Source organism: Bufo bufo, chromosome 9 (genome assembly GCF_905171765.1).
Source record: "Bufo bufo chromosome 9, aBufBuf1.1, whole genome shotgun sequence".
Taxonomy (NCBI): Eukaryota; Metazoa; Chordata; class Amphibia; order Anura; family Bufonidae; genus Bufo; species Bufo bufo.
Genome location: NC_053397.1, coordinates 119,484,738 through 119,509,266, shown reverse-complemented (window position 1 = coordinate 119,509,266; position 24,529 = coordinate 119,484,738). Strand labels below are relative to the sequence as shown.

General features: G+C 47.3%; 1 protein-coding gene across 3 annotated transcripts in view; it reads left to right on the top strand.

The window, feature by feature from the left end:
- Positions 1-384: 384 nt before the first annotated feature.
- Positions 385-24,529, top strand: part of MGST3 (microsomal glutathione S-transferase 3) — a 150,075-nt gene continuing 125,930 nt past the window's right edge. The window contains exons 1-2 of one of the 3 annotated variants that reach the window (XM_040408032.1): positions 385-485; positions 17,113-17,236. In XM_040408032.1, the coding sequence (XP_040263966.1) occupies positions 17,120-17,236 (117 nt within the window). In that variant the 5' untranslated portion in view covers positions 385-485; positions 17,113-17,119. Of the gene's footprint in view, positions 486-560; positions 708-17,112; positions 17,237-24,529 lie in introns of those variants that run through there. The other 2 variants (XM_040408030.1, XM_040408029.1) reach the window with 2 other exon arrangements.

Here is a 24,529-nt window from a genome sequence, read left to right as displayed (position 1 = left end):
AAATACAGCTCCTCCGCCCCCCCCCCCCCCCAGCACTCATTAATCTACATTAATTTGTACCCTCGCTGGCTCGCTTCAGTCGCCACGCATCGCGCTCGGTATTTAGTAAAACTAACTATGGATAGTCTCTTTCTTTACCATCCATTTCCTTCTTTACTAGTATCAATGGCGGCATAGAGTTAAGTTTTACTAAATACCGAGCGCAGCGAGGCCGAGCCCGATGCGGCGAGCGTACAAATTAATGTAGATGCTGTATTTTACTGGAGATGACTGTCACTTTAAGACGTCTCTATACCCTTAATTGTGCGCACGCGCGGTGCGCAAAGTACTTCAATGGAGGCTGCAGGGATGATTCGTGGAAATGCGCTTGCGCAGCGCGGCACGTGACTTCCGCTATAGACTTTCGGCAGAACACCGGCACTCTCACGCACGCTGCAGGTTTTGCAGGGCTCATAGGTCGTCGGAGTGCGGGGTACTGGGTGACGGTAAGTTAGGTGAATGTGACCCCTAGAGGAGCCGCGGACAGGGCGTGCTGGTCATCCACTGTCTCGCACTGAATGACGGCGCCCTGCCCTGGATTCTCACTTCCTGGTCCCTGTTACCTTGACCTTGCCATGAAAGCCTAGAGACTGAAGGATACTGCACCCCCTCCAGCTCGTGCACTGAGGTAGATAGTGATGGTGGCCCCTGCCGGAGGATAGGCCTGGGTTAGTCCCGTGTATGGCTGCTGATGGATAATGTGTTGTAGAGTCATATTTGAAGGAGGGACGGGCACCTTGTTTGGACCTGATGGACCCTATTAATGCAGTGGGGTGTCACTGGGTGTAAACCATAACCATACGAGAACAGAGCTGCTCCTCAGCATGGCAAGAAAATGGTGTGAGTAATCAATTGTGACCCTTATCTCTTGTAATTCTGCCAGTTTGGCACAAACCAGTAATACGCCTGCTCTACAGTCCTGGGGCACACTAATAAGTGGATGGCATCTCAGATAACTCATCACACAAGCCATACCATGTAGTTGGCACAGGTAACCCCTCACTCCTGCCCCTGGGTGTGCTGATATGAAACTATTAAAGGGGTTGTCTCATCATAGACAATGGGGGCATATCGCTAGGATATGCCCCCATGGTCTTGGGACCTGCACCTATATTGAGAGCGGAGCCCTGCAAGGTGGTGGCTAGAGGACTCCAGTCTGGCCACCACCAAGATGGCTCCCCATAGAAGTGAATGGGAGCGTACCGTGCATGCGCGGCCCCCGCTCCCATTCATTTCTATGGGGCTGATGGAAATAGCTGAGCCAGTGCTTGGCTATTTTCGTTGGCCCCATAGAAAGTGAATAGAGGGCGGCTGCGCATACACGGTGCATCCTCTTTCACTTGCGGGGCTATGTTCTTGATATAGGTGTGGGACCCACACCTATAAGACAACGGGGGCATATCCTAGCAATATGCACCCATTGTCCATGATGAGACAACCCCTTTACGAACGCAAACTAGTTTGTATCAACATCCTTTTAAAATCACTTATGAAGGTAGCTGTAATTTTGTATGTTACCTTTTATTGGTTCTGGGCTTTGGACTCATGACCATATGCAGGGAGCCCCTGAGGAGCTAGTGCAGAAGATGGGAGTGGTAGTGACCCTGATAAGATGTGATGGTATACTCCCTCAGACCTCTGCTTCCTGGGGATTGGTGCGGTGAAAAGGTGATTCAAAGACAGGCCAGAAGTAAAAGAATCCGTCTGTTTTCTTAGTGCAAATGGTTAAAGGCTATGTATACCTTTGGGGGGGGGGGGGGGGCATTGTACTTATTTTGAGCAACTTTTTTTAATTTTTTTATTGGTTATTAAAAATATGGATTTTTGTGTGTACAAAGCTGAGATGCTGTAGTAGCAGCCTGTGGATTTTCTGTCTTTTCCTTCATTTGGGGAGCAGACAGGCTCCCTATCTCTGCTCTCAGACAGACATTATAAGTATTCATTATAACTCAGTTCTTATCTTACTGATAAGAATGTGGCTTAAAGGGGTTGTCCAGGTTCAGAGCTAAACCTGGAAATTACCACTTCTTCCCCCACTCAGCCACTCTGACATGAGCATTTCATACTCTGATGTCCTTCCTTGCCCTGTGCTGCGTTGTGAGGGCAAGGGTTTTTTATTTATATTTTTACACTGCTAGGTAGGGGAGGGCGATATGGCCTAAAATCTATATTGCGATATATTTTTAAGCATGTGCGATATGCGATATATATCGCGATATATTGTTTTCTATATTTGGGGGGGGGGGGGGGTTTAAACTTTTTTTTTTTTTTTTTTTTTAACTATTAGCCTCCTTAACCCCTTAAAGGGGTTGTCCCACTTCATTAAATGGGGTTACATTAAATCATTGCCCCCCACTAAACATTTCTTCCAATACATGTAATTAAAAAAAACTTAGCATTCGGCCTAAAAACGCTCCTTTCACTCTCCTTTGTTTGTGCTGGTATCCCATGGATACGGCCACATCTCGCCGGCCGCATCCATGCCGCACCTGCGCACTGGTAACTATTGCGATCCTACAGCCGGCCTCTCGCTCACACTGTGAGCGCGCACGTCGCATAGTTTTGCGCATGCGCGGGCGCCGGATCATAGCAATGTATTACTGTTTTCTGGCAGCAGGAGGGAGCGCCGTGCGCTCCCTCCTGCCGCCGGAATACAGTGATATACTGCTATGATCTATAAGAGAGTATCACTGTATTCCGGCAGCAGGAGGGAGCGCACGGCGTCATAGCAACAGAGGACGCCGTGCGCTCACTCTGCCAATTTAAACCCCCTTCCACGTCTTCTCTAATAGCCCTCCTGGAAATCAGTATATGCGACCTCCCTCTCCTTAGCCAGACGTGAGCCACTAATGAGCAGCGGGTCTGGGCTCGCCTGGAATAAGAAGCATAGCATATATCACTTTATTTTATTTGAATAAGCCAAACATAAGAGGGATTGACAGACAGCGGTGTCGCTAGGGCTTTTTATCCGGGGCCAGGGTCCCGAATCAAACTACCACTGCCCCGAAGTCAGCAGGAGCCCCAGCATCTCCTCCTATACCTTGCCCGGCGACATTCGCAGCTCCAGCCGCCGCATCTGCAGAGGCAACGGGACGGGCTGTGACGTCATGCTGAGCGTCCAATCAGCTGGCGGCCATTGGACGGGACGCAGCATGTCCTTCTACTCCGGTCCTGTGGTAGTTCTTACCTCATAACTATGAGTGCTGACGGCGAGCTGCCTGGGAGCTTCAGCAAGAGGCTGCTGGTGACTGGCGGGGCGGGCTTCATGTAAGTGACTTGGCCCGCCGCCAGTGCTAGTAATCCTCTGACAGCCTGTGGGTGCAGTGTAGGGACATTACTGGGGGCAGTTTGGAAAGTTACTATAGGGAGATTGCTGGGTGCATTGAAGGGAGATTACTGGGGGCAGTGGAGGAAGTTACTATGGGCACTATAGGGAGATTACTAGGTGCACTTTACTGTGGGCACTATGGGGACAATCCACCGATTCCCCCCCCCCACCCCATAAGTGCCATCCACAGATCCCCCCCCCCCCACCCCACAAGTGCCATCCACAGATCCCCCCCCCCCCCCATAAGTGCCATCCACAGATCCCCCCCCCCCCACCCCATAAGTGCCATCCACAGATCCCCCCCCACCCCGATAAGTGCCATCACAGATCCCCCCCCACCCCATATGTGCCATCCACAGATCCCCCCCACCCCATAAGTGCCATCCACAGATCCCCCCCACCCATAAGTGCCATCCACAGATCCCCCCCCACCCCATAAGTGCCATCCACAGATCCCCCCCCACCCCATAAGTGCCATCCACAGATCCCCCCCCCACCCCATAAGTGCCATCCACAGATCCCCCCCCACCCCATAAGTGCCATCCACAGATCCCCCCCCACCCCATAAGTGCCATCCACAGATCCCCCCCCCCCACCCCATAAGTGCCATCCACAGATCCCCCCCCCACCCCATAAGTGCCATCCACAGATCCCCCCCCCACCCCATAAGTGCCATCCACAGATCCCCCCCCCACCCCATAAGTGCCATCCACAGATCCCCCCCCCACCCCATAAGTGCCATCCCAAGATCCCCCCCCCACCCCATAAGTGCCATCCACAGATCCCCCCCCCCCACCCCATAAGTGCCATCCACAGATCCCCCCCCCCCACCCCATAAGTGCCATCCACAGATGCCCCCCCCCCCCCATAAGCTGGGTAATAGGTCAGTGATAATATCAGACACCGGGAAAGCTGGGTAATAAGTCTATAAGACTTATTACCCAGCTTTCCCGGTGTACAATATTATTACAGACTTATTACCCAGCTTTCCCGGTGTACAATATTATTACAGACTTAATATCTGATACCGGGAAAGCTGGGTAATATCACTGACTTATTACCCAGCTTTCCCGGTGTACAATATTATTAAGTCAGTGATAATATCTGATACCGGGAATGCTGGGTAATAAGTCTGTAATAATATTGTACACCGGGAAAGCTGGGTAATAAGTCAGTGAATATATCTATCTATATCTAGCACAGCTCATAGGGCTACTAGCTAACATGCATTTGGGCTGTAGTGATTTATTGTTTTTGCTGCACAGAATGGGTTTGTAACACACACTTTTACACATAAAACCTATTAGAATGCAGGACAGCCACAAGTTACTACATTAGTTCACTAGCATTGGTCAGTGGTCACTGAGTGATTCCCCAGCAGGGGGATGGGCTTTATATACTCTGCAGGCTCCAGAAGGATGACTCATCCACATGAACGAGCAAGGACTGAGCTCTCAGGGTGAGTCATGAGGAGGCGTGGCCGGCCTTCACTTAACTGCCTGAGCCAAACCAGGAAGTTATCAGGACATTTACTGCTCGTAAGATTGAAAAAGCAAAGTGGGACAACCCCTTTAAAGACATAGGACGTACCGGTACGCCCTATTTCCCGAGTCCTTAAGGACACAGGACGTACTGGTACGTCTTAACTTAAAATCGGGATTCCGGCGCCGCGGGGGTTAATCGCAACGTCGGCTGAAATCATTCAGCCGACATCCTGTTACAACGCCTGGGGGGGTCATCTGACCCCCCTGTATCGGCGATCGCCGCAAACCGCAGGTCAATTCAGACCTGCGGTTTGCGCTTTTTGCTAACACCCTGGTATAAACGGCTGACATCTGCGTTGCGATGTAAGCCATTTAACCCTTTCCATACAGCGGTCCGTACTGACCGCTGTATGGAAAAGGTTAACAGCTCAGGGAGCTCCCTCTCCCATCGGGGGGCTGCTGTGCCTTTGCAGCCCCCCGATGGAGAGGGAGAGAGCCCCCAGACAGCCCCCCGACAGATCCCCCTCCTTGCCCTTCCCCGTCTGCGCAGTTCTGGCCAGGATTGAGCAGACGGGGAAGGTTCCCATGGCAACAGGATGCCTCTCAGGCATCCTGCTGTCCATGGTGCTGAACAGATCTGTGCTAAAGGCATAGATCTGTTCAGACAAAGTGTAAAATAGTCAGTACAGTACAATATATATTGTACTGTATTATGCAGACATCAGACCCATTGGATCTTCAAGAACAAAGTGGGTCTGGGTCAAAAAAAGTGAATAAAAGTGAAAATAAAGTAAAAATCAAAAAACATTTATCACTGATTTAAAAATGAAAAAAAAATAAAAATTCCCTACACATGTTTGGTATCGCTGCGTCCGTAACGACCTGATCTATAAAACGGTCATGTTACTTTACCCGAACGGTGAACGCCATAAAAATAAAAAATAAAAAACTATGATGAAATAGAAATTTTGCCCACCTTACTTCCCAAAAAAGGTAATAAGTGATCAAAAAAGTCGCATGTATGCCAAAATAGTACCAATCAAACCGTCATCTCATCCCGCAAAAAATCATACTTTACCCAAGATAATCACCCAAAAACTGAAAAAACTATGGCTCTTAGACTATGGAAACACTAAAACATGATTTTTTTTTTTTTTTGTTTCAAAAATGAAATCATTGTGTAAAACTTACATTAAAAAAAGTATACATATTAGGTATCGGTGCGTCAGTATCGACCGGCTCTATAAAAATATCACATTATCTAACCCCTCAGGTGACCACCGTAAAAAAATTAAAATAAAAACTGTGTAAAAAAAAGCCATTTTTTGTCATCTTACGTCACAAAAAGTGTAATAGCAAGCAATCAAAAAGTCATATGCACCCCAGAATAGATGCCAATCAAACAGTCATTTCATCCCCCAAAAAATGAGACCCTACTTAAGATAATCGCACAAAAACTGAAAAAAATATGGCTCTTAGACTATGGAGACACAAACATTTTTTTTGTTTTAAAAATGAAATCATTGTGTAAAACTTACATAAATAAAAAAAATTGTATACATATTAGGTATCGCCGCGTCCGTGACATCCTGCTCTATGAAATTACCACATGATCTAACCTGTCAGATGAATGTTGTAAATAACAAAAAAAAAACAGGTGCCAAAAAAGCTATTTCTTGTTACCTTGCCGCACAAAAAGTGTATTATAGAGCAACCAAAAATCATATGTACCCTAAACTAGTACCAACAAAACTGCCAACCTATCCCGTAGTTTCTAAAATGTGGTCACTTTTTTGGCGTTTCTACTCTAGGGGTGCATCAGCGGGGCTTCAAATGGGACATGGTGTAAAAAAAAAAAAACAGTCCAGCAAAATCTTCCAAAAAACGTATGGCATTCCTTTCCTTCTGTGCCCTGCCGTGTTCCCGTGCAGCGGTTTACGACCACATATGGGGTGTTTCTGTAAACTACAGAATTAGAGCCATAAATATTGAGTTTGGTTTGGCTGTTAACTAGTGATCAACTGATTATCGGTTTTACCGATATTATCGGCCGATACTGAGGATCTTGACCGTTATCGGCATCTATTTTGCAGATATACCGATAACATATTGGGAACACAGAATGCGCTGCTCTCAGCGCTCTCCGTGTTCCCTCCGCAGCACAGGGGAGAAGGAAGCAGTGTCTCCCTCCCCCTGTGCTGCCGCTGCCGCCAATTAGAGGAGAGAGGACAAGAGGAGGGGCGGGGCTGTGGCCACCGCTCCACCAATGAAGATAAGTCTTTCATTAATTCATATACAGGAGGCGGGAGCTGGCTGAAGAATCGCATAGCCGGCTCCCGACCTCTCTGAACGGTAGCTGCGATCCGCGGTAGTTAACCCCTTAGGTGCCGCGGATCGCAGCTACCGCTCAGAGAGGTCGGGAGCCGGCTATGTGATTCTGCAGCCAGCTCCCGCCTCCTGTATATGAATTAATGAAAGACTATCTTCATTGGTGGTGCAGTGCGCCCCCCATCCCAATAGTAAAAACATTGGTGGCGCAGTGCGCCCCGCGCCCCCCACCCCCATCCCAATAGTAAAAACGTTGGTGGTGCAGTGCGCCCCCCCCACCCAAGCTCTCCCCCCAGTTTTACTCATTGGTTGCAGTGTCCACAGGATCCCCTCTCCCCTGCTCCTCCGATCGGAGCCCCAGCAGTGTAAGCCTGGGGCTCCGATCGGTTACCATGGCAGCCAGGACGCTATTGAAGCCCTGGCTGCCATGATAAGCTCCATGCTGCTGTGTGCACAGAGCACAGGGCAGCAGGGACAGAGTGAGATCCTATTCACCCTGATAGAGCTCTATCAGGGTGAATAAAACAAGGGCTCTAGTCCCTAAGGGGGCTAAAAGTTAGTAAAAAAAACCCACAAAAATATTAAGTATAAATGAAAAATTTACAAAAAAATAAAATAAAATACACGTTAACAATAAACATACATTTTCAGCAGATTCGTGTAGGAAATTATTATTTTTTTTCCTCAAAAATAAAAATACCCAGAATATCGGTATAAATTATCGGCCTGAAAGTTCACAAATTATCGGTATCGGCCCTAAAAAATCAATATCGGTCGATCCCTACTGTTAACCCTTGCTTTGTAACTGGAAAAAAAATTATTAAAACGGAAAATCTGCCAAAAAAGTGAAATTTGGAAATTGTATCTCTATTTTCCATTAATTCTTGTGGAACATCTAAAGGGTTAACAAAGTTTGTAAAATCAGTTTTGAATACCTTGAGGGGTGTAGTTTCTTAGATGGGGTCACTTTTATAGAGTTTCTACTCTAGGGGGCTTCAAATGGGACATGGTGTCAAAGAAACAGTCCAGCAAAATCAGCCCTCCAAAAACCATACGGCGCACTTTTCAGTCTACTCCCAGCTGTGTGGCCGTACAGTAGTTTACGGCCACATATGGGGTGTTTCTGTAAACAGCAGAGTCAGGGCAATAAAGATACAGTCTTGTTTGGCTGTTAACCCTTGCTTTGTTAGTGGAAAAAAATTGGTTAAAATGAAATTCTCAAATTTCCTCCCCATTTGCCAATAACTCTTGTGCAACACCTAAAGGGTTAACAACGTATGAAAAATCAGTTTTTAATACCTTGAGGGGTGTAGTTTCTTAGATGGGGTCATTTTTGGGTGGTTTCTATTATGTAAGCCTCGCAAAGTGACTTGAGACCTGAACTGGACCCTAAAAATTGAGTTTTTGTAAATTTCTGAAAAATTTGAAGATTTGCTTCTAAACTTCTAAGCCTTATAACATCCCCAAAAAATAAAATATAATTCCCAAAATAATTCAAACATGAAGTAGACATATGGGGAATGTAAAGTCATCACAATTTTTGGGGGTATTACAGAAGTAGAGAAACTGAAACTTTGGAATTTGCAATTTTTTCAAAATTTTTGGTAAATTAGGTATTTTTTTTGTGCAAAAAAAAAAATTTTTTTTTACTTCATTTTACCAGTGTCATGAAGTACAATATGTGACGAAAAAACAATCTCAGAATGGCCTGGATAAGTCAAAGCGTTTTAAAGTTATCAGCACTTAAAGTGACACTGGTCAGATTTGCAAAAAATGGCCTGGTCCTAAGGTGAGAAAAGGCTGTGTCCTTAAGGAATTAAGGGCTAGAACCCTTGTCATATTCACCCTAATAGAGCTCTATTAGGGTGAATAGGACTTTACACTCTCCCTGCTGCCCTGTGCTTTGTGCACACAACAGCAGGGAGCTGACCATGGCAGCCAGCCTCTCATGTGCCCCCCAGCCTTGGTGGCAGTGGCCAGTTCCGATTGGAGTCCCAGCAGTGTAATGCTGGGGCTCCGATCGGTTACCATGGTAGCCAGGACGCTACTGAAGTCCTTGCTCCCATGGTATGTTAGTGAGCAGCATTATACTCGCGTGCGCCGTGGCCGCCGTGCGCTCCTTCTTCGCATAGGTCTGTGCGGCGCATTGCTAATGCTGTAAGCATTAGCAATGCGCAGCACAGACAGAAGGAGCGACCGGCGGCCATGGCGCACGCGAGTATAATGCTGCTCACTAACATACCATGGCAGCCAGGACTTCAGTAGCATGACTCCTGGCTGCCATGGTAACCAATCTTCACTACCGCTCCGTGGTCATATCGCGGTCCGGCGTTATAGGCGATATGCACAAAATCCATATCGCCTATATCGCCCACCCCTTCTGCTAGTCGTAGGCTTCCTCCTTGCAGTATTCTCAGCGGCGTCACCGACGCTGATTGGCGGGCTTTAGCACTGCTCTAGCTGTTTTACAGGTTAGGACAGCACTAAAGCCTAGTCATTAGTGTCAGTGATGTCATCAGGCTCACTGCTAGGAGGAAGCGTGCTACTAGCTTACCTTATGGACAGCCCGGTACGTCACCGGATCTCCAGAAAAAGCCCTTGCCCTGAGCGATTCAGCACAGGGCAAGGGAGAGCATTGGAGCGTTAATTGCTCTGATGCTCATGTCACAGTGGGGGAAGAAGGGGTTATGTCCAGGTTCAGCTCTGAACCCAGGCAACCAACCCCTTTAACCACCTCAGCCCCCAGTGCTTAAACACCCTGAAAGACCAGGCCACTTTTTACACTTCTGACCTACACTACTTTCACCGTTTATTGCTCGGTCATGCAACTTACCACCCAAATGAATTTTACCTCCTTTTCTTCTCACTAATAGAGCTTTCATTTGGTGGTATTTCTTTGCTGCTGACATTTTTACTTTTTTTGTTATTAATCGAAATTTAACGATTTTTTTGCAAAAAAATGACATTTTTCACTTTCAGTTGTAAAATTTTGCAAAAAAAAACGAGATCCATATATAAATTTTGCTCTAAATTTATTGTTCTACATGTCTTTGATAAAAAAAAAATGTTTGGGTAAAAAAAAAAAATGGTTTGGGTAAAAGTTATAGCGTTTACAAACTATGGTACAAAAATGTGAATTTCCGCTTTTTGAAGCAGCTCTGACTTTCTGAGCACCTGTCATGTTTCCTGAGGTTCTACAATGCCCAGACAGTACAAACACCCCACAAATGACCCCATTTCGGAAAGTACACACCCTAAGGTATTCGCTGATGGGCATAGTGAGTTCATAGAACTTTTTATTTTTTGTCACAAGTTAGCGGAAAATGTTTTTTTTTTTTTTTCTTACAAAGTCTCATATTCCACTAACTTGTGACAAAAAATAAAAAGTTCTATGAACTCACTATGCCCATCAGCGAATACCTTGGGGTCTCTTCTTTCCAAAATGGGGTCACTTGTGGGGTAGTTATACTGCCCTGGCATTCTAGGGGCCTAAATGTGTGGTAAGGAGTTTGAAATCAAATTCTGTAAAAAATGACCTGTGAAATCCGAAAGGTGCTCTTTGGAATATGGGCCCCTTTGCCCACCTAGGCTGCAAAAAAGTGTCACACATCTGGTATCTCCGTACTCAGGAGAAGGTGGGGAATGTGTTTTGGGGTGTCATTTTATATATACCCATGCTGGGTGAGAGAAATATCTTGGCAAAAGACAACTTTTCCCATTTTTTTATACAAAGTTGGCATTTGACCAAGATATTTATCTCACCCAGCATGGGTATATGTAAAAAGACACCCCAAAACACATTCCTCAACTTCTCCTGAATACAGAGATACCAGATGTGTGACACTTTTTTGCAGCCTAGGTGGGCAAAGGGGCCCAAATTCCTTTTAGGAGGGCATTTTTACACATTTGGATACCAGACTTCTTCTCACGCTTTGGGGCCCCTAAAATGCCAGGGCAGTATAAATACCCCACATGTGACCCCATTTTGGAAAGAAGACACCCCAAGGTATTCAATGAGGGGCATGGCGAATTCATTGAAAAAAAAAATTTTTGGCACAAGTTAGCGGAAATTGATTTTTTTGATTTTGTTCTCACAAAGTCTCCCTTTCCGCTAACTTGGGACAAAAATTTAAATCTTTCATGGACTCAATATGCCCCTCAGCGAATACCTTGGGGTGTCTTCTTTCCAAAATGGTGTTATTTGTGGGGTGTTTGTACTGCCCTGGCATTTGAGGGTCTCCGCAATCATTACATGTATGGCCAGCATTAGGAGTTTCTGCTATTCTCCTTATATTGAGCATACGGGTAATGAGATTTTTTTTTTTTTCCGTTCAGCCTCTGGGCTGAAAGAAAAAAATGAACGGCACAGATTCGCATCAATCGATGTGGATAAATAAATCATTGCCGGGATTTTTTTTTTTTTATATATACAAAGTGTTTGCCAAAGTATATGAACACCGCCACCTCCTCAGCTCATATGCCTCGGCAAACATATCTTTTACTGCAGAGGAGAAATCTCGTCTTGCAGCGCCGCATACACCGACTTGCGTGTAATCTGACAGCAGCGCAATGCTTCTGTCCGAATGCACATCAGTGCTGCAGCTGGTCGATCGGTTGGTCCACCTGGAAGGTAAAAAAAACAAAACAAAAAAGAAAAAACCAGGCCGCAAAGCAATAACTTTATTAACTTTAGAACAGAACATATTAACTTTTTTAAACTTTTTTACTTACCGGTAATTTTTTTTTTTTGTTTTCTTTTTTTTACCTTTATAGAACAAACCTCTCCTTCCCCATGGGACAATGTGCAAAGCGCAAATCGCCCAAAGATGTGGCGAAGTACGTTATGCACTTTATCCCAGGTGAAAGGAGAGGTTTGCAGCAGCTGTGAGAGAAAGGGCCCTAATAGCCCTGTGTGCCTGTCCTGGTGAGATGTGATCCCTATGCTAGGTGTACCTGTGTGTTGTACTTCCGGAAACACTCTCCTAAGCATAGGGCAGGGTGGTCCGGACAGTCAGGACAGAAATAGCGGGTGTCACGCCTTATTCCACTCCTGCTACAGACACGACATTTTTTTCGGGGTGGCGGTTGGGTTGAGGTACCAGCAACGACACTGGGGAAATGTCGCTCGTGTAGACGGCTAACTACACTGGTGGATGGGGCCACGGAACCTCCTGGGTAAAGGAGGTTCTCGATGATCTCTTCCTGGAATTTGAGGAAGGATCGTGTTCTCCCAGCCTTACTGTAGAGAACAAAACTATTGTAGAGCGCCAATTGAATTAAATATACAGACACCTTCTTATACCAGCGTCTGGTTCTGCGGGAAACTAAATAGGGAGCCAACATCTGGTCATTGAAGTCCACCCCTCCCATGAGCGCATTATAGTCGTGGACTGAGAGGGGCTTTTCAATGACACGGGTTGCCCTTTGAATTTGTATTGTCGTGTCTGCGTGAATGGAGGAGAGCATGTAAACGTCACGCTTGTCTCTCCATTTCACCGCGAGCAGTTCTTCGTTACACAAGGCAGCCCTCTCCCCCCTTGCAAGACGGGTGGTTACAAGCCGTTGGGGGAAGCCCACGCGACTAGTTCGCGCGGTGCCACAGGCGCAAATCCGTTCTAGAAACAAATGCCTAAAGAGGGCCACACTTGTGTAAAAATTGTCCACATAAAGATGGTACCCCTTGCCGAATAAGGGTGACACCAAGTCCCAGACTGTCTTCCCACTGCTCCCCAGGTAGTCAGGGCAACCGACCGGCTCCAGGGTCTGATCTTTTCCCTCATAGATCCGAAATTTGTGGGTATAGCCTGTGGCCCTTTCACAGAGCTTATACAATTTGACCCCATACCGGGCACGCTTGCTTGGGATGTATTGTTTGAAGCCAAGGCGCCCGGTAAAATGTATTAGGGACTCGTCTACGCAGATGTTTTGCTCAGGGGTATACAAATCTGCAAATTTCTGGTTGAAATGGTCTATGAGGGGCCGAATTTTGTGGAGCCGGTCAAAAGCTGGGTGGCCTCTGGGACGGGAGGTGGTGTTGTCGCTAAAGTGCAGGAAACGCAGGATGGCCTCAAATCGTGTCCTGGACATAGCAGCAGAGAACATGGGCATGTGATGAATTGGGTGCGTTGACCAATATGACCGCAATTCATGCTTTTTTGTCAGGCCCATGTTGAGGAGAAGGCCCAGAAAAATTTTAAGTTCGGAAACTTGGACTGGTTTCCACCGGAAAGGCTGGGCATAAAAGCTTCCCGGGTTTGCGGTTATAAATTGTGTGGCATATTGGTTGGTCTCTGCCACGACTAAGTCCAAGAGCTCAGCAGTCAAGAACAGCTCAAAAAATCCCAGGGCCGAACCGATTTGAGCCGTCTCAACCCGAACTCCAGACTGGGCGGTGAAAGGGGGAACTACTGGTGCGGCTGAAGTTGGTGACTGCCAATCAGGGTTTGCCAGCACCTCAGGGATTCTAGGGGCTCTACGGGCCTGTCTGTGCGGTGGCTGCGACGGGGTAACTAGTGCACGTGCCACCGTACCAGCTTCAACTGCCCTTCTGGTGCTCGCTACTTCACCATGTTGTACGGCAGTGCTGGTACTAGGTCCAGGAAGGGCTGCGCTGCTGGTGTATGCCTCACAACGTGATCCGGCAGCGACAGCCCCACTCTGCTGCTCTTGAAGCGGATCCTGCATAACCTGTGGTCTAGCGACACGGGGCCGGGTACGCCTGGTGCTGCCAGGGACCTCAACCTCCTCGTCCGAACTTTGGGTCAGAGAGCCACTGCTTTCTACAGGTTCATATTCTGACCCGCTAGATTCGTCAGATGAGGGTTCCCACTCCTCATCCGACTGGGTCAGAATCCTGTAGGCCTCTTCAGAAGAATACCCCCTGTTTGACATTTGGACTACTAAATTTAGGGGTATTCCCTGAGACTACCCAAGAAAAAAAGCAAGCCTGTCTTACAAAGGGGAGGCTAGCGAAGTACCGGAGGCCGCTGCGGTTGATAAAAAATATCAAAACTGATTTTTTTTATCGCCGCAGAGCGTGTAAAGTGAATGTGCAGTGATCAAAAAAAAATAATTTTTTGTCACTGCGGTGGGGCGGGCGTGGGTGAACGCACGTGTGGGCGACCGATCAGGCCTGATCGGGCAAACACTGCGTTTTGGGTGGAGGGCGAACTAAAGTGACACTAATACTATTATAAATCTGACCGTGATCAGTTTTGATCACTTACAGATACTATAAAAGTACAAAGGCTGATTAGCGATACGCTAAACAGCGAATAAAAGTGACTGCGGTGGGGTGGGCGCTAACTGACGCTAACTACCTAACCAAGGGGCCTAAACTATCCCTAAAACCTAACAGCCAATACTAGTGAAAAAAAAAAGTCAGTTTACACTGATCACTTTTTGTCTTTCACTAAGTGATTGACAGGGGGCGATCAAGGGGTTAATTTGGATGATGGGGGTGATGGATGGTGATCAGGGGCTAAGGGCAGTGTTTGGTGTGTACTCACAGTGATGTCTGCTTCTCTGCTGGATCCAACCGACGAAAAGGACCAGCAGAGGAGCAGAGAAGCCATATAACAGATCATATTTACTAATATGATCTGTTATCTGGCTTCTGATTTGATTTTTTGAAAATCGCCAGCCTGCCAGCCAATGATCGTGGCTGGCAGGCTGGTGACGAAATACTTCTTTAACTTTTGCCGGCCCGCGATGCGCATGCGCGGGCCGGCAATGCACGAAATCTCGCGAGAGGACGCGCCGGCGCGTCCAGGAGGAATTAAACAACCACCTCCAGTACGCGTCTGTGCGTACAGCGGTCCGGAGGTGGTTAAACAAGTGTTTATGACCTCTTAGTAGTTTAGTGTTAATATTTTTAATAAAGGCAAATTACAAATGATATTTAGCCAAAAATGAGTTAAATGCAATCATAAACAAAAATTTCCTCCGAAGGTGTACATGGCCTTTAACTTGTAGTACATTCTTCAGTAGCTGGTACAAACTGTCCCCAGATGATGAGGTATAGTGTCTTGCAAAGTGGCAATTTAGGACACCTTTCTTGCTGTTGAATCTGCCTTTAACTTCTTGCTAACAGTTTGAAGCTGACACTTGTGTATCTAGGTATCCACAGTGTAATGCAGACATTGAGTTAGTCTGGCCTGAATGCAATCTAGGTGATGAGTGTCAGAACCGTAGTCCCTGATCTGCAGCATGGTCTGGCTTATGAACTGATGCACCAAATTTCAGAACATTGCATAGAAAACTGTAGGAGGATTGCTGGCATCAGTTTCCATCTGGCTTTTCTGTACTACACTGAAGAGTAAGGACATTTTCATATGAGCGAGTTTTCCATCCAGATGGGATGCGTGTACTGAACGCATAGCATCATGACCGAATTCATTTGCTTTCAGGAAACCGCAGCATATTCCTTCTGTTTTTTTCATGCAGCACTGGCTCCATAGAAGTGAATGGGGCTTGTGTGAAAAACAGAAGAAATCCGGATGCAATGTGGTTTTCAGTGATGGTTGCTGTGAGATGTAGATTGTTGTTCTTCACGTGTGTGAAAAACGCATGCATTCTAGATATATTCTAGATGGAAAAGAAATGCAAATGCTGAACACAATTGCAGAAGAATGATTGAAACTGTGCAAAACCAGTTTTTCCCTGAACAGATCCTGACACAATCCGTATCGCTCATGTGAAAGAGGCCTATAGGTGAAACTCGAAAAATTTGAATATTGTGCAAAGTTAATTTATTTCAGTAATGCAATTAAAAAGGTGAAACTAATATATGAGAGACTCATTACATGCAAAGCGAGATATTTCAAGCCTTTATCCGTTATAATTTGGATGATTATGGCTTATAGCTTATGAAAACCCCAGTCACAATCTCAGGTCCCCTTTGCTTAGGGGATATGGATTAATTAGCTGACTAGACTGTGACACTTTGAGCCTAGAATATTGAACCTTTTCACAAAATTCTAATTTTAAGCTGCATTAATGCAATTCCTTTTTAATTTGCATTACTGAAATAAATTGACTTTTGCACGATATTCTAGTTTTTAGAGTTTCACCTGTAGTACCAAACGTTGTATATATTTGAATGAACTCTTACTGTCCAGATATTTGTATTCTGTACTGTTTGTTGACACAGGATGTATGCAGGTCAGTGCTTTCATCCCAGTTGTAATTTTTAAATGTGTGTTTTTTACCCTGTGCAAACTGGAAATCAGAAATGCATAGAATATGGGTGCAATGGTGATGTTTGGGGAAATAATCAGCTTCTCCTACTTAAGCTGCAATAAAGATCTGTATAGCTGGCCAGCTCCATTAGAAGTAGGACTACATCATATTGGGGGAGACTACAATTCTATCACTTTTATAAGTTTACTAGGTGGAGTTGATACTTGGGTTGCAGCCTCCATGGCAGATGTTTATAGGAAAAATAACGCAACATGCAGCGCTAGGATTTCCATAAAAGTAACAAACACTTCGGCTGACAGACTCCATATACAAGGTCAGCTACACATCTGCAGCAGCAATTCCAGCACAGGACAGCCTGCCAGAATTCTCTAGATCCGGCACTGGAATGGCTGCTGACCCTATTATCTGGCCATATTCCGGCTATGGTTTGTGTCCGGCCAATTCCCGGCATTCTCTGCCAGAAGTGGCAGCCGGATCGCAATGCTGCAGATGTGAAACTGGGCGGTCAGTGGGGTCTGTCCGACATCATTGGTGATTGTCATTTGACTGATCTGAAACTTCATTTTTAGTTTTTTGTTTTCTGCTCATATGATGGAACAGAAAACTGGAAATGTAAACATGACAGTGTCTCTTTAACACACTGTAGCAGTTTTATTGTACAGCCTGAGACCTAGAACATTGTTGAACTCTATGGACATATGCTTTAACATGTTACGTTCCCATTGTTTACAGACTCACAATGGTCGTCCTGTCTAAAGAACATGGCTACGTGCTCCTGACTGGTGCAGCCAGCTTTGTAATGGTTGCACACCTTGCAATAAGTGTGTCCAAAGCCCGCAAGAAGTATAAAGTAGAGGTAGGAGCACGCTTTAGATCATGGAATATTGTTCATTTAGGTTACACATGCTTTGTATTTAACAGAGTTCCATGTCATCTGTATTTGTGATATTTAGTGAACATTAGTAATGACTTCCTCTCTTATTTGGCGACTATTTGCAATAATTATAGCTGCTTGTTGTAACATACACTAAAAGCACCATCTAATGGTCACAATTGCTACCAATAACTTGCAAAGGACAAACAACCTTTTAATTCTTGGCACAACTTGCAGCTCCATAGCCATCCTACTTCTAGCGCACTAACCACACTTGAGGCATATTTGCTAGGAGAAGAAACGCCCCTCATGCTGCCTGCTAGATTGGTGGTAGCAGCAACAACATTAATGTTTCTCTCAGCTCTGCTTGTAACTGCTACGGAGTGCTCCCCCTAAGATATGCAGTCATGATCATGTAATTAATATGGGCTGCTGGTGGCACTATTAATTTGGTCTGAGTTTTTCTGTCTGGGCGTTATGTAGCACAAGCTAAGGCCTTATTCACACGTCCGTTGTTTCTTTCCTGATCTGTTCCGTTTTTTGCTGAACAGATCTGGACCCATTCATTTTCAATGGGTCCTGAAAAAAAATCAGACATTGAGCTGTCCGTTTGGTTTTTTTCAGGACCCATTGAAAATGAATGGGTCCAGATCTGTTCAGCAAAAAACGGAACAGATCAGGAAAGAAACAACGGACGTGTGAATGGACCCTTAGAGATTACCCTTGGGACAATATTTAACACTTTATGATGAGCATTGATTGGGGGGATACTTCCAGATTTCATGGCATGAATGATGACTGTGAGCCCCATTGGGGACAGCATGATGCTAATGTCTGTAAAGTGCTGCAGAATGTTAGCGCTATATAAGTGCGTAAAATAAATAAATGATTATACACATTGGTCCTAATTAGGGGTGCACCGAAATTCCGGCAGCCGAAAATATCGGCCGAAAATGCACCTAATCCACTTCGGCCGATATTGTTACATATCGGCCGAAAATATGGGGTGTGGGATTTGTCACCCACCATCTGCGGGCGGGCGGTTTACTTTGTCACTAACAACTCTGCAGGCAGAGCGGAGGCCGGCGTAACGTCACTTACTCACGTGACGCACCTGCTCCGCCTCCTTCATTCATAAAGTGGGCGGAGCAGGTGCGTCACGTGAGTAAGTGACGTTACGCCGCCCTCCGCTCTGCCTGCAGAGTTGTTACCGGAGCGTCACGATTGTAAAGGTAAAATAAAGATGCAGTGAGTGATTAGTCTGCTGTGAGCAGCAGGGCCGGGGCTGTTATGGGTAGGGGGATCGGTCTATGGCACTGCTATGGGGAGGGGGGATCTGTGCACTGTTATGGGGAAAGGGATCTGTGCACTGTTATGGGGAAAGGGATCTGTGCACTGTTATGGGGAAAGGGATCTGTGCACTGTTATGGGGAAAGGGATCTGTGCACTGTTATGGGGAAAGGGATCTGTGCACTGTTATGCCCATAACAGTGCACATATCCCCTTTCCATAACAGTGCACAGATCCCCCTCTCCATAACAGCGCCGTGCACAGATCCCCCCTCTCCATAACGGCGCCCACACAGATCCCCCTCTCCATAACGGCGCCACCCACAGATCCCCCCTCTCCATAACGGCGCCACCCACAGATCCCCCTCTCCATAACAGCGCCACCCACAGATCCCCCTCTCCATAACAGCGCCACCCACAGATCCCCCTCTCCATAACAGCGCCACCCACAGATCCCCCTCTCCATAACAGCGCCACCCACAGATCCCCCTCTCCATAACAGCGCCACCCACAGATCCCCCTCTCCATAACAGCGCCACCCACAGATCCCCCTCTCCATAACAGCGCCACCCACAGATCCCCCTCTCCATAACAGCGCCACCCACAGATCCCCCTCTCCATAACAGCGCCACCCACAGATCCCCCTCTCCATAACAGCGCCACCCACAGATCCCCCTCTCCATAACAGCGCCACCCACAGATCCCCCTCTCCATAACAGCGCCACCCACAGATCCCCCTCTCCATAACAGCGCCACCCACAGATCCCCCTCTCCATAACAGCGCCACCCACAGATCCCCCTCTCCATAACAGCGCCACCCACAGATCCCCCTCTCCATAACAGCGCCACCCACAGATCCCCCTCTCCATAACAGCGCCACCCACAGATCCCCCTCTCCATAACAGCGCCACCCACAGATCCCCCTCTCCATAACAGCGCCACCCACAGATCCCCCTCTCCATAACAGCGCCACCCACAGATCCCCCTCTCCATAACAGCGCCACCCACAGATCCCCCTCTCCATAACAGCGCCACCCACAGATCCCCCTCTCCATAACAGCGCCACCCACAGATCCCCCTCTCCATAACAGCGCCACCCACAGATCCCCCTCTCCATAACAGCGCCACCCACAGATCCCCCTCTCCATAACAGCGCCACCCACAGATCCCCCTCTCCATAACAGCGCCACCCACAGATCCCCCTCTCCATAACAGCGCCACCCACAGATCCCCCTCTCCATAACAGCGCCACCCACAGATCCCCCTCTCCATAACAGCGCCACCCACAGATCCCCCTCTCCATAACAGCGCCACCCACAGATCCCCCTCTCCATAACAGCGCCACCCACAGATCCCCCTCTCCATAACAGCGCCACCCACAGATCCCCCTCTCCATAACAGCGCCACCCACAGATCCCCCTCTCCATAACAGCGCCACCCACAGATCCCCCTCTCCATAACAGCGCCACCCACAGATCCCCCTCTCCATAACAGCGCCACCCACAGATCCCCCTCTCCATAACAGCGCCACCCACAGATCCCCCTCTCCATAACAGCGCCACCCACAGATCCCCCTCTCCATAACAGCGCCACCCACAGATCCCCCTCTCCATAACAGCGCCACCCACAGATCCCCCTCTCCATAACAGCGCCACCCACAGATCCCCCTCTCCATAACAGCGCCACCCACAGATCCCCCTCTCCATAACAGCGCCACCCACAGATCCCCCTCTCCATAACAGCGCCACCCACAGATCCCCCTCTCCATAACAGCGCCACCCACAGATCCCCCTCTCCATAACAGCGCCACCCACAGATCCCCCTCTCCATAACAGCGCCACCCACAGATCCCCCTCTCCATAACAGCGCCACCCACAGATCCCCCCTCTCCATAACAGCGCCACCCACAGATCCCCCTCTCCATAACAGCGCCACCCACAGATCCCCCTCTCCATAACAGCGCCACCCACAGATCCCCCCTCTCCATAACAGCGCCACCCACAGATCCCCCTCTCCATAACAGCGCCACCCACAGATCCCCCTCTCCATAACAGCGCCACCCACAGATCCCCCCTCTCCATAACAGCGCCACCCACAGATCCCCCTCTCCATAACAGCGCCACCCACAGATCCCCCTCTCCATAACAGCGCCACCCACAGATCCCCCTCTCCATAACAGCGCCACCCACAGATGAATTTCATTCATGAAAAAGAATTATTAATAAAATCATTAAAAAAAAGTATTTTAAAAGTATTTGGGCAAAAAGGCGGTTTCGGTCAAGGGCATCCTGAATTTTCGGTTTCGGACCAGAATTTTCATTTCGGTGCACCCCTAGTCCTAATTTCCCTAACGCCTCCCTCCACACTGGCACTGCTAGGAGGATGATCCCACTTCCCGAGGACAGTAAACAGTGGAAGGCCCAATAAAGACACTTCTTCCTACCTGCTTCAGTTGTTTCCTATCCCTCAGGATGTGTGGAAGCCTCTGCCAGTGCTCTTGTTTAATCTTTGCTCAGCCTGGACCATTCTCCTTCTTGGGAGTGCTGAGCAGGGGACAGATGCTCCAGGTGGAGTGTGGGCTCTCCTTCTCTGTCCCTTGGAGTAAGTCCTGCTTAAGACATCCCGGGCTGTGTGCCGTGCGGGCATCGGGGAATCTGACTGCTTACTCCCCAGCAGATGGGAATCCTCTGGGCAGGAGGATTCCCAAGACGCGCTGGATGAGGCACATCCGGTAGCGAGCTGACATCACGTGGGGACATGTATCGGTTGGCCAGATGAAGTGCCCGGATGTGCAGGCAAAGCGCTAAGCTGCAGAGCATTTAAAATGGATGCTGCAATTAGAGGACGGCGTAGTCTTTCTCTACTGACGCTGGAGATGTACTGCAGATCCCTCAAAAGCTCTTAGCCCAGTAAGAGACCACCTCTGTCTGCATTCTGGGTTTGGTGTTATTTATATTACCTTTTGGTCCCAGTAATTCACAACTTGTTTAGGTCTGTGATTTAATGAGTTTCTAATCTTATGTGTATATATGTACACTCTAGGCTAGAGACATTGTCCATACAAAGGCCACGGGCACTCACTTTCTTGACTATATGAAGAGCCTTTTATTCAAAGCATAATGGCATCATCAGTGACTAGTTTAGGCTGAAGCCTGAGCCTTTTTCAAACTGCAATACTCTATTAGTGAGCAAGACAGGATTTAAACACATACACTCTGCCCGGTGATGTCATCCTGTAACCATGACAACCAATAAACATATAAGGTGTCAGAGTGAAAGCAGCAGACATGGCAATGTAGTAAACCATAGGAAAACTATCCAGCAAATTGTACCAAAGTCATTAACCACTACAGGACCGACGTACACAGGATTGCATCTTTGCGGCGGCCCTGCTATTCTGGGTGGACGCGGCGGCGCGTCTTCTCGCGAGACGCGAGATTTCCTGTGAACGAATGCACACAGGCGCGCGTTCACAGGAACCGGAGGTAAACTAGCTGATCTGCAGCCTGTCAGCGGCGATCGTTCGCTGGCAGGCTGTAGATGCTATATATAATATTTTTTTTATTTAGGTTTTTTTTAAAACCCCTAAAGGTATTATAGACGCTGTTTTGATAACAGCGTCTAATATACCTGCTACCTGGTCCTCTGGTGGTCCCTTTTGCTTGGATCGACCACCAGAGGACACGGGCAGCTCTGTAATAAGTAGCACCAAACACCACTACACTACACCCCCCCCCCCTGTCACTTAGTAACTCCTGATCACCCCATATTAGACTCCCTGATCACCCCCCTGTCATTGATCACCCCCCCCCCCCCCCGTAAGGCTCCATTCAGAGGTCCGTATGTGTTTTGCGGATCCACGGATCGGATCCGCAAAACGCATACGGATGTCTGAATGGAGCCTTACAGGGGGGTGATCAGGGAGTCTATATGGGATGATCACCCCCCTGTAATGCTCCATTCAGACGTCCGTATGTGTTTTGCGGATTGGATCCGCAAAACACATACGGACCTCTGAATGGAGCCTGACAGGGGGGTGATCACCCCCCCCCCCTTCCCTGTAAGGCTCCATTCAGACTTTTTTTTTTTTTGGCACAAGTTAGCGGAAATTTTTATATATTTTTTTTCTTACGAAGTCTCATATTCCACTAAGGGCTCTTTCGCACTTGCGTTCTTTTTTTCCGGCATAGAGTTCCGTCGTCGGGGCTCTATGCCGGAAGAATCCTGATCAGTTTTATACTAATGCATTCTGAATGGAGAGAAATCCGTTCAGGATGCATCAGGATGTCTTCAGTTCCGGACCGGAACGTTTTTTGGCCGGAGAAAATACCGCAGCATGCTGCGCTTTTTGCTCCGGCCAAAAATCCTGAACACTTGCCGCAAGGCCGCATCCGGAATTAATGCCCATTGAAAGGCATCCGGCCTTAAGCTAAACGTCGTTTCGGCGCATTGCCGGATCCGACGTTTAGCTTTTTCTGAATAGCGTCCTTGCAGCCATGGTAACCAAAGTCCTCGCAGCCATGGTAAAGTGTAGTGGGGAGCGGGGGAGCAGTATACTTACCGTCCGTGCGGCTCCCCGGGCGCTCCAGAGTGACGTCAGGGCGCCCCACGCTCATGGATGACGCATGGGGCGCTCTGACGTCATTCTGGAGCGCCCCGGGAGCCGCACGGACTGTAAGTGTACTGCTCCCCACTACTACTATGGCAGCCAGGACTTTAATAGCGTCCTGGGTGCCATAGTAACACTGAACGCATTTTGAAGACGGATCCGTCTTCAAATGCTTTCAGTTCACTTGCGTTTTCCGGATCCGGCGTGTAATTCCGGCAAATGGAGTACACGCCGGATCCGGACAACGCAAGTGTGAAAGGGCCCTAACTTGTGACAAAAAATAAAATCTCACATGAACTCACCATACCCCTCATGGAATCCAAATGCGTAAATTTTTTTAGACATTTATATTCCAGACTTCTTCTCACGCTTTATAAAAATGTGACCCCATTTTGGAAAGACACCTCCAAGGTATTTTGTGAGGGGCATAGCGAGTTCATGTAAAATTAAATTTTGTCATAAGTTAGCGGAAAGGGAGACTTTGTGAGAAAAAACAAAAAAAATCAATTTCTGCTAACTTGTGCCAAAAAAAAAAAAAAACTTCTATGAACTCGCCATGCCCCTCACGGAATACCTTGGGGTGTCTTCTTTCCAAAGTTGGGTCACATATGGGGTATTTATACTGCCCTGGCATTTTAGGGGCCCTAAAGCGTGAGAAGAAGTCTGAAATCCAAATGCCCTCCTAAAAGATACTCATTGGAATTTGGGCCCCTATATGCACTTGGGCTGCAAAAAAGTGTCACACATGTGGTATCGCTGTACTCAGTAGAAGTTGGGCAATGTGTTTTGGGGTGTCTTTTTACATTATACCCATGCTGGGTGAGAGAAATATCTCTCTATAATTTCAACTTTGTATAAAAAAAAATGGGAAAAGTTGACTTTTAGAGATATTTCTCACACCCAGCATGGGTATATGTAAAAATACACCCCAAAACACATTGCCCTACTTCTCCTAAGTACCGGAATACCACATGTGTGACACTTTTTTTGCAGCCTAGGTGGGCAAAGGGGCCCATATTCTAATGAGTACTTTTTAGGATTTTACAGGGCATTTTTTACACATTTGGATTCCAGACTTCTTCTTATGCATTAGGGCCCCTAAAATGCCAGGGCAGTATAACTACCCCACAAGTGACCCCATTTTGAAAAGAAACCCCAAGGTATTTTGTGATGGGCATAGTGAGTTCATGGAAGTTTTTATTTTTCGTCACAAGTTAGTGGAATATGGGACTTTGTAAGGAAAAAAATAATAAAATTAAATAAAAAAATCATCATTTTCCGCTAACTTGTGACAAAAAATAAAAAGTTCTATGAACTCACTATGCCAATCAGTGAATACCTTAGGGTGTCTACTTTCCGAAATGGGGTCATTTGTGG